Below are 17,803 nucleotides of genomic sequence, written 5' to 3'. Positions count from 1 at the left end.
CCAGAGAAGGAAAATCATCCCAGACAGGAAGTGGGTGTGTAGATGCACGCAAGAGTAGTACTGTTCCTGAGAGAGCACTTGTGAGCTGTGTGCTCTGCCAGCCACAAGGAGAAGGGCACCTGGTGTACGGTGGCTGAATCAAATTGCTCTAGTCCCGTTTTACAAGCAAATTTTTCAAGAGACTGTAGCTACAGTATTAGTTATTATTGTCAGCATATTGCAACTGACTGCTTTGAATTCTTATTTTTGAAGCCAGTTATAGTATACGAAGCTGGGTGTTGTGCCTTTTGCTCTGTTGTCAGGTAAAATTAGAATTTTTGTCATTTTTTTTTTTTACTGACATCCACTGATGAGTGAATCGATTGATCAAACAGAATTCTTGAGCAGGTAGCAGCTCAAGAGGCTCTCCCCTCCCACTTGACTGACAGGGCTGGGCACCTCAACAGGCACTATCAATCGAGCGCCGGTACTACTGCTCTAAGTAGCAAGGGAATCGCTGAAGCTCTGCCACTGGAGAAGTGACTGTGCCGGCACCACTACACTGCACATGAACGGTGTATGCAAAAATATTGCAGATAGATAAAAAGAGCTATATGTTATCTAAAGGGGTATTGTACTTTAAGAGCCATGTTTGTAATCCCTTCAAGAAGTATTTGGTACAGTCGCGAAAAACACTATAGATGACATAAATGTTAGGCCTCATTCACATGTCCGTGATTACATCCCTGGCAAGCTTGTCAGTGGTTCATCTGTGAAGAAAACCATGAAGGATCCATGTTTGGTCTGTGCGTCCCTTTTTTTATTCTCCATGTGTTATCCGTATTCCATGGACTCTGCTAGGCTGAAAATTAATTTCCAGGGCATCTCCTACCAATGGTTCATGAAAACCATAGACCAAACATGGATGGCATCTGTGGTTTCCACAGACCCATAGACTGTAATGTGCATGAGCCATCTCTAATCAGGGACAAAAGTAGGGCTGCTTCTGTGGTGTCACCGCGGACCCATGGTTTGTAGAAAACCACTGAGGTGTGAATACACACATTAAAGTCAATGGATATGTGAGCAGCCCATGAAGACTACCAGGCTCGGACTGGCCCATAGGGGCACAGGGGAATCCCCCGGTGGGCCCCTGTGCAAGGTGGGCCCCTAGTCTACTATCTCCTGCACAAGTGGCACATAACACAGTAGCCTTACTGTACTACATACATATATTCAATGTACAGCACCTCAACCAGCCTGTGTTCATAATAAAAACTTGTTAGATTATTTATTATATTTGAATTTATCCGTATGGTGGGCCCCCAAAATAAATTTTACTGGTGGGCCCTAGGTACCCCAGTCCGACACTGAAGACTACGGACAGCACATGTCCCCAATTTACTGACGTGTTAAAGAGTCCTAAAACAGGGACGCTGGACTGTTCATATTCTTTATACGTTAGTGGGGTTAGTTTCAGACATTTCTAAGCGAATTCATTTTATAAAATGGGGGAATAAATAGTTTTTGGAGACTTTTCTTTCCCTCATGTCTCTGTGGTAGACAATACAGGTTGGCAAAGGCTTGGAGGCAGTCAGTCTCACATTTTCCAACTTCCATTCAACCTTGCTCTGCCCTCACTGGCCTGAAATAACCTGCTAGTTTCACGCTGTTCTCTGTATCACATATAGTAGTCAGCCTTTTGGTGCCCTGTGGAAATAACTGCGCTGCTGTGAGATCTTTAATGTCAACTATCATAGGCTACATAAGATCAGACGAGAAGTAAAACATAATAGTGTGGCTTTTGGGTTGCAGATTGAAGCTTTCTGGCTGTGAGATGTTCTTATCTGGGCACAAGAGAATATTTATCTACTATGAAATTACATATATGCAAGGCAAAAACATATCTTAAAATACATTTCCTATTTTCCTTTATAGTAAAAAAAAAAAAAAAAATCTGGCCATACCTCAAGTGAAAATATAATATATGCACAGTAATTTTGTGAAGCCTTTCCTTTTAAAACATGTTATCCATGGACAGGAAGTCCATCGTGTTACATATACAGTGGAGCTGCAGCCCAGTCACCAGTCACGGTTTCTACTTTCTACTCGTATTACACCTGCCAAATTTTTCAACCAGTAGAAAATATAAAAAATAAAAAATAAATTGCATAGATTTTGATTTATTAGCCAAACATTTAAGCACACTATCCTTCACAGAAAAGACAGTGATCTCACCTTAACATAAGTCCGTTTTTTTTTTTAATTCTCTCCAGACATTCTGAATATAGCAAGGAATACAGTATACCCGAAGGTACCTTATTTACTTATGTTCCTTACATAATGCTAATTAATCCTTATTAATCATTGCCTACTTATTCCTTGCCAGTGATGGCCAGTTCGCATTGTTTGCCCGCGAACACATGCGGGCTGCCATCTTTTTTTTAACAAGTCCGGCGAGGCACAGGTAAGCTCTTACCTGTGCCTGTGCCGCGAGCCAGTCTGAAAACAAATGCCATCACCGGGAGCAGGCAGTTCTGAGAACAGCCCGATGAAGGCCCCCGGTGGCTGTTTTCGAAACTGCCTGCTCCCGCTGACAGCACTTGTTTTCAGACCGGCTCGCGGCACAGACACAGGTAAGGGCTTACCTGTGCCTCACCGGACTTGTGAAAAAAGATGGCAGCCCGCATATGTTCACGGGCGAACAGTGCGAACTGGCCATCACTGTTCCTTGCCTACTTCACCCTATTATGCTTTAGACTAAAGATTATTGGTCAACTTCATTTTGAATGTGCAACATCTTGTAATGACTAAATATCAAAGTGTGCGGTATATACCCAAATTAGGTATTTTTGTGTTTATACGAAAAATAACACCAGCACACTATGTCATGTCTTTAAAAACTCAGAAATTAAACAGCAAGATTTGATGAAGTTTGTACAATTTCCACATAATTTACTAGTATTCTTTAAACTCATCTAAGTAGTAGTTGGTAACAATTTTATTAAAGCACACCTTTACATTTTGACCTGTCAACCTGGCAGAAAACCAAATACTTGCTATTAAATTACATCTCCTTGGAGACTATTTCCACCTATCTTGCTCCTTTTCAGATTTGACAAGTGATATGAAAAGTTGCCAATTTTACAGTAAATGTTTACAACTGACATAAACTGCTTGTTAAATGTGCCCACTGCGTTAAATGTGCCCAATATGTTGTTTTTGGTCTATTTTTATGGTACAATAAAACTTTGCAAAAATTCATCAGGTCTTAGGTTTGGCACTTCTCCACCTATAGGCTTCATAACTCACTCTCATGGTTTGCAGTGATTTTAGGAGTACATTTTAAAATGAGCAGAATCTCATTGTGAACTAGCCCCGTGTTCCCATAATTCAGTTTAGGTGAAGTAAAAGGACACTTCCATCATTTTTATCACACTAACAACCAATATGTGATTTTTCTCAGTATTTTTTTTAAATAAACAAGAGTGGATGGTTTTCAGAATTTTTTTAAACCATTCCATGAATTCCACTTCCTGTACAGGCTCCTTAACTTCCTCTTTGCTTGAACTTTAAGAATGGCAAACAGCTTCACTTATATTTTTCAGTCAAACCGTTCACTGTGACCAGAGAGAGCATCACACATTACACTGACTAATGCATTACTCCTCTATGGGAATGCCATTATCCTAATTCTACACATACTGTTATAATGAGGATTACTTTACAGATAACATCTTCCCCTCAGATTACAAAAACTGACAATGCATTACTATTAGAGCAAAGTTTTGAAATATTTGATTTGGCAATTTCATCAAAGTTAGCCAAGAAAATCAATCCAAATTAATTTTTCACGAATTGCTATAAATCAGATATAGCCAGGCCATGCAAACGGCTGTGGGCAAGTTGCGGCTATGCTGCTGATGAGTTGCGGCCATGCTACGGCGAAGAACCACAAAGTCAATTAGCCTGCAGCTGTCATACTGTAGAGCCGGTCTTCATTGTTACTGGCTGCGTGGAACCTTTAATGCACCTTTAAACAGGGGCTGTTGCTGGTATGGGGGTTTGGCTTGTTAGATGGGGGCACAATATGCAAACTATTACTGATCTGACCTGTAATCTCCTGCAGGATATTTGACAGTAAACTGAATATTAATCAACTCTGGCATACCCACTTCTCCAACCCCAGCGCTCTCCTGCCCTACAGATGGGAGCCCTTTCTTCTGCTATCTATCATCTAATATCAATGGGAATATGTCATCAGGAACAGCCAGCTCTTCGTCTCTGCAACTTTTTGACTTTTCTAGGACATGGAGACCAAGAAGGATGAATTGTAAGAATTAAAGCCAGCAAATCATGAGGAGGGTCATCATTAAGACCTGGCCTCACTAAGGGGTACAAACTGGATGGTATTGGTTGGCACGCTGGCAGTGGAATAATAAAGGCTTCCATCTGATTAGTATTGAATTACATATCTTAGTATATGGATGATAAAAGAATAAGTAAATGTAGGAATAAATTAATAAAACTGGTGAAGATTACTACATTTCCCTACATGTCTCTCTCCAATATTCTTCTTTCAGCAATGCTGTCCCTAGCGCATGAGCGCTTGCCATGTCTCGCCCTATGCTCAGCTCGCAGGACAATGGAAGAGACCTCGTGGGATGAGGGTTTTATAGGGCTGCAAGATCACAGGGGTGGCTGATCTGCAGATTGGCTGGATGCATGGCATTATGGGTGATCGCTTTTTACCGGGTTACCATGAAGCGTGAGGAAATTCAAATTAGTTGTGGATTGAAGTTTTCATAAACAAATTACTATCTATAAAGGAAGTATTATCATTTGTTGTGACTGCTAGAGAAGACAATATATTGTACTTCATTTTCAATGATATAGTACTGCCCCCAAAAAATAAAAACTTACAAAAATTCTAAAAAATCAGTTCTGTGAATATTGGGGCAGACTTACTAACCCCTTAGTGACCAGCCTGTTTTGGGCCTTGGTGACCAAGCAATATTTTTCATTTTTTCATCATCGCCTTCCAAGAGCTATAACTTTATTTTTCCATCGATGTAGTCATATGAGGGCTTGTTTTTTGCAGGACAAGCTGAAAATTTTAACTTACTTTTTTATTAACTCTTTTTGGGTGGAAAAAAAAATAAACAATACTGCCACCATCATTTTTCATAACATGGTAACATGATAAATTTATTCTCTGGGTTAGTATGATTATAGTGATACCAAATATATATAGTTTTTTTTTTTGTTTTATACATGGGGCTTATTAACAACCCCTTAACGACCAGCGCCGTACATGTATGGCGCTGGTTGGGTCTTTAAAAATGGCGCCCGCTCCTGAGCGCTAAAGGCGCCAGAGCGCTTTTTATAGCAGACACCCGCGGCTCGTGTCCGCAACCCACAGTAATGCCGATCGCGGGCATTTAACCCCTCAGTTGCCGGCTCCCCCGTGCAGCGATCGGAGGAGGCGGAGTGTGTGTGCAGCAGCTCCTGTCTTTGTTAATGACAGGAGGCTGCTGCATAGTATTTCCTATGGAGCCTTTCCTGTAATAGGGCTCCATAGGAAACAAGCAATTTTCTCATAGACTCCAATGCTAGTGCAGTGGGGTCTATGAGAATAGCAATCTAATGATTGCATGTTATACTGTAGTTCCCTATGGGAACTATAAAAAAAAAAAAGTAAAAAAAAAAAAAAGAAGTTTTAAAATAAAAATTCAAATCACCCCCCTTATTCCAAAATAAAAAAACTAAAAATAATATAAAAAAATACACATCATGGGTGTTACGATGTGAGAAAATGCCCATTGTGTAAAAATATATTCCCCCCCCATACGGCAAACAGCAAAACATAAAAAAGCTTCCAAATGGCCGATTCGCCGTTTTTAGTCGCTTCATTTTCTACAAAGAAATTTAAATAAAAAGTGATCAAAAAGTGATACCCATCCCAGAATGGTATCAATGAAAAGTTCAGATCGCCCACTGTCTAATTTTTTATCACTATCAAAATGCAAGAAAAACTATACATATAAGGTATCGCCGGATTCGTACTGACCTTTAGAATAAAAGTAACTGTTCAGTTTTATTGTATATCGAACGTCGTAAATAAAAAACCTGTAAAAACTGTGGTGGAATTGCTTTTTTTTTTTTGCTATTTCACCTCATTTGGAATTTTTTTTTCCCCGCTTCCCACTACATCATATGCAATATTAAATGGTGGTGTTGGAAAATACAACTTGTCACGCAAAAATCAAGCCCTCATATGGCTATGTGAACAGACAATTAAAAAAAGTTATGGCTCTGGGAAGGCAGGGAGCGCAAAAAAAAAACACCTCAAGTCCTTAAAGGGTTAAAAAATAAAATAAAAAAAATCTCCGTGAAACTCTTTCTGCTGCTACCATCATGAAGACTAAGCATGCCCATACCTGAAGCCATGGCGAATACAGGTGAAGTACGGCAATTAGCAGTTACCGCAACATGTACAGGCGCCATTAAGCATACCTTGATGTGCTTACCAATGTGCAGGTGCAGATATGAAAAAATAATTAGTTCAGTGTTACAAAAGAGAAGAAGCTCTGCACAATTATATAACTCCTTATTAACTGCGTTTAGATTATCTATTTAAAATTATAGTTCTTTTTTCTGGTTAGAAAATGATGAGAGAACGCACGTCTGACCCCCAGTATTTGATCATTCTACAGCAGCTGGTTTTTAAAAATCAGTCCCATTGTTCAGGTATGTACTGTACCATACAGACTATTATATGGAGCATAAAGGATTCATCACTGCCCGTGCTTTCATTTTCAACTCTGCTTGCCCTTGCAACGTAGTCTCACTTGTTTGTTCTGCTAACATAAAAATGAAATAATATTCAAAATGATCTCAGACATAGTGGAGAAAGGAGCCAAGAAGAAGACTTTTACAACATTAATCAAGACCGAGGGAGATTTGTAAAAGAGATGCGCTAAAGACGGCCATGCACATCCAACAGCTGTCTTCTTGTTTGGCCAACAGCTATCTCTTACGACTCCGCCATACATGTGCACAGTATGGATGAGCATCCATGGGCTCTGAATGGGCACGGGGGGCAAGGTTATGTCCACATTTGTGGGGCAATTCTAGCATTCTCTTCTGGCATAGGATCAGAACACCAGAATTGCTGTATCCAGGATATACATTCAGCAGGATTTTGTCTGGCAGGATACCGGTATTCATGCTGGAAACCCAGAGGACCCCATTATAGAGAATAGGATTTGTCAGGTGCCAGAACTGTCTAGCACTGGCAGATTTGTATACAGCAACTCTGGTGTTGTATTCCTATGCTGGAACAGGAGATCGGAATTGCGAGAGCCAATGTAAACATAGCCTAACTAGCTCAAGTGGTGCCTTTTCCTTCCAAGAACAACACGATTGGGGATGTTTAGATGCAGCAGCCAAGTAGTATTTTTTCCATTATAAGACACACATTTTATCCCCCAAAAGTGGAAGAAAATGTCAGTGTGTCTTACAAAGTGAATAGAGCAATCTTACTGGCAGCAACATGGCCGACACATCGCAGGTACATCACAGGCCGTGCTCCATAGGGAGAATGGCCTGCGATGTACATACATGTGATGTACCGGTACACACATTTGTTGTCCTATGTCCCCCATGTGCCATAGAGCATGTAAGTGACCATAAGCGGGCAATTGTCGTTTCCAGAGAGTGGGAGGGAAAACCAGCCTTCTGGTTTGAGGAAGGAGATATGGTGGGCTGGTACATTGGTGGAAGTATACGGTGGTTGGGTTACCAGTGGTCTGGTGCCAATGGTCTGCCCCAGCCGGTTGTACCTGCCCCCAAAAAAGTTTGTTTTCTACACCTTCATAGATCCCCTATTAGATTGAGTCCTCCACACCCCCACAGATCCCATATTAAAGTGTGTCATCAATTGTGTCAGCAGCAGATCCCCCCCATAACGGTGTGTCAGCATCAGCCCCATAACAGTGTCATCCACAGGTCATCTGCAGGTCCCCCCCCATAACAGTGTGCCATCTGCAGGTCCCCCCCATAACAGTGTGCCATCTGCAGGTCCCCCCCATAACAGTGTGCCATCTGCAGGTCCCCCCCATAACAGTGTGCCATCTGCAGGTCCCCCCCATAACAGTGTGCCATCTGCAGGTCCCCCCATAACAGTGTGCCATCTGCAGGTCCCCCCATAACAGTGTGCCATCTGCAGGTCCCCCCATAACAGTGTGCCATCAGCAGGTCCCCCCATAACAGTGTGCCATCAGCAGGTCCCCCCATAACAGTGTGTCAGCAGCTTCTTAGTTTTCTCCTCTAAAACCTAGGTGCGTTTTATGGTCATGTGCATCTTACAGCTAAAGAAATGTTTTCCCCGTATATCTGCAATTAGGAGTGAGTTCAAAGGCCACTATACACATTAGATGGTTGGTCCTGCTGAAATCTGTGGGTCTGCCAATATTAATCTATTATTTATGTCCCACTTAAGAGTGTCCTAACACCTTGGTGTGTTTAGTATGCTATGCAGTCAAAGTTAGGGTACTTTCCCTATGCAAACGGATATCATTTGTAGACGGATCCGGATGCGGATCAGTCTGGCAAATGCATTGAATTTCCGGATCTGTTTCTCCGGTGTCATCCAGAAAAACACTTGGTAGCAGATTAGGCATTAATAAATTTCAATGGGAATGAATGTCGGTTTCGGCATTCCGGCAAGTGTTCCGGAATTTGGGCCAGAGAAAATACAGCAGCATGCTGCAGTATTTTCTCTGACCTAATACCGTAAAGGGACTGAACTGAAGACATCCTGATGCATACTGAACGGATTGCTTTCCATTCAGAATCCATTAGGATAAAACTGAAGCGTTTTTTTCCGGTATTGAGCCCCTGTGACGGAACTCAATACCGGAAAAGAATAACGCTAGTGTGAAAGTACCCTTATCCATAAACATCAGTCATATACCAAAAGGACACATTTTTGGCTCATGCTTGTCCCATAGGATGATATGGATGTTGTACAGTATACAACTGGATCCTTCTGTTTGGTCCTTTATTGTCAGATGTATAGTGCCAACTGTATGGCAAATGTGGTGTGAATAGAGGACATTGTTGTTAGGGTTTAAAGATCCAATGTAAGATAAAATCTTTGAACTTAGCATTTTATGCCAATATAAAGTACTTTTAAAATGTAATCTGATGTAGTAGTTCCTTCTCAGGAAATGGGAAATTGGAAGCTGCGTTCTAAATAACTGATGTTAGAGATATCACAATAAAACAGCTGAGTAATTTTGCTCATAGCAGTCAATCCCATAGAATCACGAAAAGGATGACTAAAAATGTATTGCATCACATTCCGTGAAACATATTATATTCACAAACAGCTCCCACAGTCCTTATAATATATAGGATAGACTACGCCATAAAAGTAAAATAGTACACAGTGGTTGCAGGCTTACTCTTGATACCTGTAATAACTGAATATTGCACCAAATATAAAATTACCCCCATACTGTTGAAGTGACAACCAAAAGATTAAAGGGAATGTGTCACCTATAATTTTTTCTGGCAGTTATAACACGATATGGACAAATAGGTGCAGAACCCCACAGCAGGAGGTATCTGCAAATGGTTTGTTACATATTGTTATGTATTATTATGTTATGTATTGTACCCAGAATGGCCATGTATGGATGGCACAGCCAAGGTTAACAATCCTGGCTCAGCCCTTGTAGGAGGCTAGGTGGTAGTTGGCTTCACTCCTAGATTGGGAGTGTAGAGGACAAGTCTAGGAGAAGGGAAGCTGTTGTCTCATGCTTTCTCTCCTTAGGCCATAAAGTTTCAGAGACTAAGATCTCTGCAAGTTTTATAGAAAAAGAGAAAGAGAAGAAGTGGAAGAGAGGAAGATAAGGGAGTACTTAGAATCTGCATGGCCAAGAATAGAGGTCAGCAAGGTAACCTGGTACCTAGAGTAGTTCTAACTTTGCTGCTGTGAGGGACAAAGTTAAAGGGGTTCTACAGTTTGTTTTAACTGATGATCTATCCTCTGGATAGATCATCAGCATCTAATCGGCGGGGGTCCGATACCCGGGACCCCCACCGATCAGCTGTTTGAGAAGGCAGCGGTGCTCCAGCAGTGCAGCGGTTTTCTCACTGTTTATCGCTGGCCCAATGACATCACAACTTGTATCAACTGGCCTGGGCGCGGCTAAGCTCTGTTCACTTGAATGAAGCTTAGCCCCGCCCAGGCCAGTTGATACTAGTCGTGACATCACTGGGCCAGCGGTAAACAGTGAGAAGGCTGCTGTGCTGCTGGAGCGTCGATGCCTTCTCAAACAGCTGATCGGCGGGGGACCTGGGTGTCGGACCCCCGCCGATCAGATGCTGATGATCTATCCAGAGGATAGATCATCAGTTAAAACAAACTGCAGAACCCCTTTAAGCCATCCTTCACACCTGGATACGTCCTGTTTAGTCTCCAAGACCTTGTATGCCACAGTGGACACTACAGCCATTATTGCCAAGGTACTGTTGCCCACCATAGGTTCTACTGAGAGAGACTTTATCAAGATAGAGATGAAAGAGGGCTATAACTCCCATCCTTGCCTAAATCCATACACCGCTATCAGAGAGAGTTAGGGCTCTTTCACACCTGCGTTCTTTTCTTCAGGAATAGAGTTCCGTCGTCGGGGCTCTATGCCGAAGAATCCTGATCAGTTTTATCCTAATGCATTCTGAATGGAGAGAAATCCGTTCAGGATGCATCAGGATGTCTTCAGTTCAGGACCGGAACGTTTTTTGGTCGGAGAAAATACTGCAGCATGCTGCGCTTTTTGCTCCGGCCAAAAACCCTGAACACTTGCCGCAAGGCCGGATCCGGAATTAATGCCCATTGAAAGGCATTAATCCGGATCCGGCTTTAAACTAAACAAGCATTGCCGGATCCGAGGTTTAGCTTTTTCTGAATGGTTACCATAGCTGCCAGGATGCTAAAGTCCTGTTTGCCATGGTAAAGTGTAGTGGGGAGCGGGGGAGCAGTATACTTACCGTCCGTGCGGCTCCCGGGGCGCTCCAGAGTGACGTCAGGGCGCCCCACGCACATGGATGACGTGATCGCATGGCACGTCATCCATGCGCATGGGGCGCTCTGACGTCATTCTGGAGCGCCCCGGGAGCTGCACGGGCAGTAAGTATACTGCTCCCCGCTCCTACTATGGCAACCAGGACTTTAATAGCGTCCTGGCTGCCATAGTAACACTGAAAGCATTTTGAAGACGGATCCGTCTTCAAATGCTTTCAGTTCACTTGCGTTTTTCCGGATCCGGCGTGTAATTCCGGCAAATGGAGTAGACGACGGATCCGGACAACGCAAGTGTGAAAGAGCCCTTAAACTGTGTACAATTGGAACTAGGTCTGCTATAATTGGACATCCAACAACATCCATTTTGCACTTGAGTAAAGAGAGATTCATATTTTTCTACCTTTGTTTTTCTGATTCATAGACCATACGCTGGCCATTGCATTCTACACAACCTGCCTTCCATCGATAAAAACACTTAACATCATGGGCACCCCCACTACCATTAGGCAGGAGCCCCAGAACCAAAGTGTGCCCCAACAGAAGAAAGGGTGTGCCCTCCTCTCACTGCACGGCCCTAAGGAGCAACGCTGTGAGGAAAGCCGGGAACAGGGAAAAGCCGAATTTCTGGGACTGTCTCTGAAAATTCAGTACAATCCTGATGAATTTGGGTTGGTTGGCAAGTATGACATGAATCTTTTGTTGGCAGTGGCTGACTAACTGACGGTTATAGAACTCCAATTCACAGTACTAAGGCAGCACTAAAGTATGTGCTGTCATCACCATGTTCAGTGGGCATTTACATTTTATACATCCGTCGATATACATAAAGTCAAAACACTTTAGTAAATTCTTTCACTTTTGTTTCAGTCATGTTTTTATAGGACCTACAGGACAAGACGTTCACAGTCTTCATTTATTTTTAACATTCTGTAAGGCAGCATGCTTTTCTTGTTACCTGTTACAGTATAAGGATAGTAGTTCCAAGCCTTTTCTGTAATGTAGAATATCTTTGGAACAAATCCTCTCACCCACGTTGGCAGTTTGCTGAAAAACACAAAATGATAAGTGTAACAGACACTAATGAGATTTCTTATATATTAGCACTATTAGCAAAAAGGTGTGAAACCTTTTGTTGACACTCTGTACAACACATGGCAGAAAAGTATGGTGCTGTAAAACCAGTGAATTTAATTTCCAACTGTAAATAAGAAATCTTTGGCTGCCCACAGCCACCACTAGAGGGAGCTCAGTACATATGAATTTGTAAGCTACGCTAGAACTCATACAATAGAACTGAATAGGTGTTGCATAACTCCATATGGTGAGCTCCCCCTGGTGGTGGTTAAAGGAAATTCATTTTGACTTTGTTGAGAAGCTGTGATACAGCTCATTGCCACCCCTTCTTCCATCACTAGCCCCATAGCAGTCACATCGTCTGCTTCCATGGAAGATATGCCACAAACACAAACTGACACATTAATCATATGAATATTTATTAGAAAGTATTGCTTGGAGGTAGCTGATGAAAGCTAAATGATTAGGCTCATCTGGTCTCAGCTTTCTCCTCACACTGCCCTTGTACTGGATGCTGCTGGAGCTAGCTTACAAGCCAGGACTGCACAACTATTTCTGACACTGGTAACTACTTAATAAATGTATTCTTTCTTTTCTTATATGCTTTCCTTCATGCGTATAGTGACATTTTAGTAGAGTAACATGTTTACAAACATATTACCATCCCGTACAATGCTATGATGGCTGTTTAGATGCTTCATATGTGATCACAGCTTCTTGTAATAGCAAAATATAACCAATCTAACCAAACAATATTTTACTTTTGTACCCTGGCAGTTTTTAATATTATACCACCATATAAAACAAAACTAGTAAAAGGTTAATGAATAGCTAAGTAAAATGTACGTTCTTAAATGAATGACAATACAGTGTTCAAAGTTCAATATTTGAAGGGCATCTGTCAGCAGATTTGTACCTATGACACTGGCTGACCTGTTACATGTGCACTTTGAAGCTAAAGTCATCTGTGTTGGTACCATGTTCATATGTGCCCGCATTGCTGAGAAAAATTATGCTTTAATATATGCAAATGAGCCTCTAGGAGCAATGGGGGTGTTGTCATTACACTTAGAGGCTCAGCTCTTTCTGCAACTGTTGCGCCCTCTGCACTTTGAATGACGGGTGTGGGTTCGAATCCGGGCATCCCTGCCAATCACTGTTTGAAGAGAAGTCCGCACACCATGCTAGCGCAGCCTTGTGTCAAATAACTATATATACACATATACTGTATATATCAGCACATACCTATACATTGGGGTTGTCCACTGCCTGCCACGCTTCATAAGGTTTGCTGTCTAATCCCTGGTATAGTCTTACAGGGCATCTGTCAGCAGATTTGTACCTATGCCACTGGCTGACCTGTTACATGTGCACTTGGCAGCTGAAGGCTTCTGTGTTGGTGCCATGTTTATATGTGTCCACATTGCTGAGAAAAATTATGTTTTAACCTATGCAAATGAGCCTCTAGGAGCAACGGGGGGAATGACATACCATAGGAGGATTCCTGCATCTCTAGGTCTGTTGCCATGCCAGTGTGACGATCTGCATCACAGTAATGGGAGATGGCATTCAGCATTCATATAACTCTGCTTCAACATATACCCTGTTACAGAACCCAATATTAAGGGAGCACCACTTTGCTTATGTGATCATTGCCCAAGCTCCACTAGCAGTTTATACTTTGTCAATTTCAGCTAAATCACCTTTTTTTCTTTTATGATTAACCCTTGAATATCTCAGATGCGGTAATGTGGCATCTGATGGGTTCAATGATGGGTGGCAGCGCAATTGACGTTCCCCTTCAGTGTGTCTGCTACTTACAAAGAAATGCGCTTCTTGGCAAAGTCATTTGTCACCAAGCAAATTTCTTAGTGAAATTCGGCGAAGCTGCCAAATCAAAGTTCTGTAAACTTCGCTCTTCTCTAATTAAAATAATACAGAGGAAGGACAAATAGATGGTTGTCCATTGATTTACTTCACTATGGTTTCTCAGTCTGAATGATGTATGCATTACATACATTGACATTATATCAGGTCTGTGTGACTACACAAATTTCACTTCATACAGATTAAATTACATTTTTCATGAGCTGTTAGTCAAGTGCAGTGACCTGCTGGTTCATTGCTAAAGGGTTAATAGAAGTCCTTAGTAATGGTTGCTGGGTGGTTGGCTGGAGAGGAGTTGCTGGCAAGTCAGCCTAGAGTGAAGATGTGCATGCTGCTGCTGGTGTGTAAACCAGACAAGCAAAAACAGAAGAAAATAATTCTCCAGGAAGACACCATCCCTGTGAGTGAAAGCTGCCAGAAAATAAACTTTGGTCTTTTGGAGAAGGTTGAGGACCATTAAAGGATAGTGCTTGGACAAAGACAGTAAAGGTAACGCATGTATAAGACTAGAGCCTTTACTGCATGTGGTTTGTGTTATATTGCTTCTGGCTCTCACCACACTGTTGATACAGACTTGGACCGACCTTGGACTGCATGCCACAGTTGTGCATTGCAGAAAAATATTGAGTGATTACATGCCTTTGGACATTTGGGAAGATTGAATGTATCTATAGAAAGAGACAACACCCTAGACATCCCTATACACAGCGTTTTGGAAAAGCCCGATTTGTGAAATACTTGGTTTTTGGTGAAATAAGGGTGAATACAGCAACATATGCAGAGCGGAAAACTTGAATTTAAAAGAAGAAGTAAGTATACACATCCATTGAACAAAGTCGTCATTTCTACATTCCCAATACGCGTGCGCTGAGAAGTATAGGCGCAGAGAAGTGCCGGCACAATCGCGGGGAGAGATCGCGGGAATTTGCGATCGTGAAGACACTTAGCCGCATATGAAAAAACACATGTACGTATGACCTGTTACCAGCGATACCGATATCACCATAACAGGACTTTGGTATGCAGAGAAATATTATATCACGTCGCACCTGAGTATATGGCCAATAAGTTGCATTGAAATGTAAGTAACAACAATAAGACTTTATAGCAAGAACGCAAGAATGTTACACTGAGAGAGATCAAAAAACAAGATTTCCTCTTGCCTTATCGCTGTACAATATTATATATTCCAAAATAGTGCATGAGCTCCGCAGTGGAATAAATAGAGGGACTGGGACTATAGAATATCACATGATAGTGACTACATGTAAAATTACTTTTGGTTTATTATTTTTATGTTTTGTAGGTTTTTTATGATATTTTAAGGTATTTTCTCATGGTTCTCTTTTGTAGATACAGAGACAATTGTGTTTGTATATATGGTGCATGGTAAATAAATTGTTCTGTATGTTACATACAAAGCCGGCCATTAATATTAATGATACAGTATCATAGCTGGGTGTTGCAGCAGACTGGGCTATATTCCGGTGAGCTTCCCTATTTATATTGTAATAGCAGAAGGACCCGGCTTCGCATTGGGTATATTTAATCTATTTCATTTTATGCTTCCGTGTGTCGTAAAAGGTATCGACAGTTCCCCCATAACAGTGACCTCTACAGTACCCGTCCCTTTAACAATGACCTTCACAGTGCCCGCCCCTTTAACATTGACATCCACAGTGCCTGCCCCTTTAACAATGACCTTCACAGTGCCCGCCCCTATAGCATTGACCACTCACAGTGACTTCCACAGTGCCCGCCCTTTAAAAGTGACTTTCACAGTGCCTGCCATGTTAACAGAGACCTCCATAGTGCCCGCCCCTCTAACAGTGACTTTCACAGTGAACGCCCCTTTAACTGTGACTTTCACAGTGACCGGCCCTCTAATAGTGACTTTCACAGTGACAGCCCCTTTAACAGGGACCTTCATAGCACCCGCCCCTTTAATAACAGTGACCTCCACAGTGCACGCCCATTTAATAACAGTGACCTCCAAAGTGCCCGCCCCTTTAATAACAGTGACCTCCACAGTGCCCCCTCCTTTAAGCAGCAAAGAAAAATGGCTGGGTTGTTAGAGAAACCTGGAGTAAAACTGTGTTTATGGCAGTTGGGATTTGAAGAGAAAGACTTGTATTGGCTAATGTGAGTTATTTTTTTGGAATCTCTCAGGTACGGTACGTCCTAGAGAGCCGAGACCTGGTCTAAAACCTTTCCGGACACCTGATGTACTTGTGTGCCAAATTTGGTGAAGATCGGTCCAGTCATTTGGTCGTCCAGACAGACGTCGAGACAGACAGAAATATATATATATATATAATAAGCAGTATCAATCTTAACAGAAGGTATGCCTGGCCTAATAGCGTTGATTCTGCTGACATATGCTATTTAAGGCCAAAGTTACATTGAGATAGAGACGAGACGAGAGAGAAGTGTCATGTATGAAACATAGGGGAGATTTATCAAACTGGTGTAAAGTAGAACTGGATTAGTTGCCCATAGCAGCCAATCAGATTCCAACTTTCATTTTCCAAAGGAGCTGTGAAAAATGAAAGGTGTAATCTGATTTGTTGCTATAGTTAACTAAACCAGTTCTAATTTACACCAGTTTGATAAATCTCCCCCATAGTTTTAGACAAGATTTTTCTCTGTTTCCCACTTCAAGCTTTTGGAAACATTACATTTATTTGGAGAAACAATTTAAAATTTCATAGCAATATGTACATAAAAAGGCAAACAACTTACATTACATAAGAGAGAAATAACCATTCTATTTAATAAGAAATTGTAGGACAGGATGCAGCTGAGATTTACACATTCACCCAGTCACCGCAGACTCCCAATTATATTTCAGATAGACAGAAGCACATCTGAGACTTCATCTAAATCATTTCACTCAAACAACAAAAAAACTCAAGTAGATTGTCATTGCTTATAAAAGCAGTACATTTCCCTTCACAGTTAGGTTAATCCATTGTGTCTTCAATGCCAGGCTGCACACAGTGAAGCATAAAATTGATATCTAGCCATGTGTATGGGGATAGACGTCTGCAACATGTCTGCTTCCTTGAGTTATTATTAACATCTTTACATATAGCATGCGTCCCTCTATCACACTAATGTCACATCCAATCTGCTTCCAAAACCTGACGATTGTTCATCTAGAAAAGTGAACAGATGTACGCAGTCCTGTCCTCCCGTGTAGTGTATTTAGCTCTGGTCTCCTACCAGCATAGCTACAGTAATGTTAGCCAGTCATTAATTATAGCTCTCTTCAACAATTAATACTGGAGAATGGCAAGTCACTATATGAAATCTGTAGTGACTGTATGGCCCATCCAGATCCTGAGCTCTGTTTGTTTACCCACACATAGCATCTCAAGATTGCCACTTTATCATCTCTTCTTGTGTCTTGCTTAAGTGATTAATTGAATAATGAGCTAAGTTACCCCTAGTTCTATGATCACACTCCCTATAAATGTAGAGTCTAAAGGGAGGCACTCACAGGGGTCAAGCACGAGCCAAAAGCACCAGCTTTGCCCAAGCGCCTGACAGTTAATCTTTGCAGTTCTACAGGGTAGAAGACAGGAATGTTATGTGAGCTGCTCAAATTTACACACAGCTACAGTATTCTTTCAGTCTGTTTACTGTTTCTGTTCTTATTGTTGTTGCTGTCTATGTTCAAACTCAACCACAACATCCAGCCTTTGTTCCTTCTCTCCACATCAGTCCCTCTCTCATGTTCAGTTCACATACACTTCTTACCCTGACCCA

The 17,803-nt window shown here is 41.7% G+C and overlaps 1 protein-coding gene across 3 annotated transcripts in view; it reads right to left on the bottom strand.

Annotated features, from left to right (window-relative positions):
• Positions 1-17,803, bottom strand: part of LOC122928574 (cytoplasmic phosphatidylinositol transfer protein 1-like) — a 141,103-nt gene that overhangs the window by 50,666 nt on the left and 72,634 nt on the right. For all 3 annotated transcript variants that reach the window (XM_044281548.1, XM_044281550.1, XM_044281549.1), the window contains exon 3: positions 12,027-12,115. In XM_044281548.1, coding sequence (XP_044137483.1) covers positions 12,027-12,115 — 89 coding nt within the window. The remainder of the gene's footprint in view (positions 1-12,026; positions 12,116-17,803) is intronic.

The sequence above is a fragment of the Bufo gargarizans genome, chromosome 2 (genome assembly GCF_014858855.1).
Source record: "Bufo gargarizans isolate SCDJY-AF-19 chromosome 2, ASM1485885v1, whole genome shotgun sequence".
NCBI classification, from domain to species: domain Eukaryota; kingdom Metazoa; phylum Chordata; class Amphibia; order Anura; family Bufonidae; genus Bufo; species Bufo gargarizans.
Note: the sequence above shows the minus strand (reverse complement) of the source record. Positions and strands in the feature narration are given on the sequence as shown.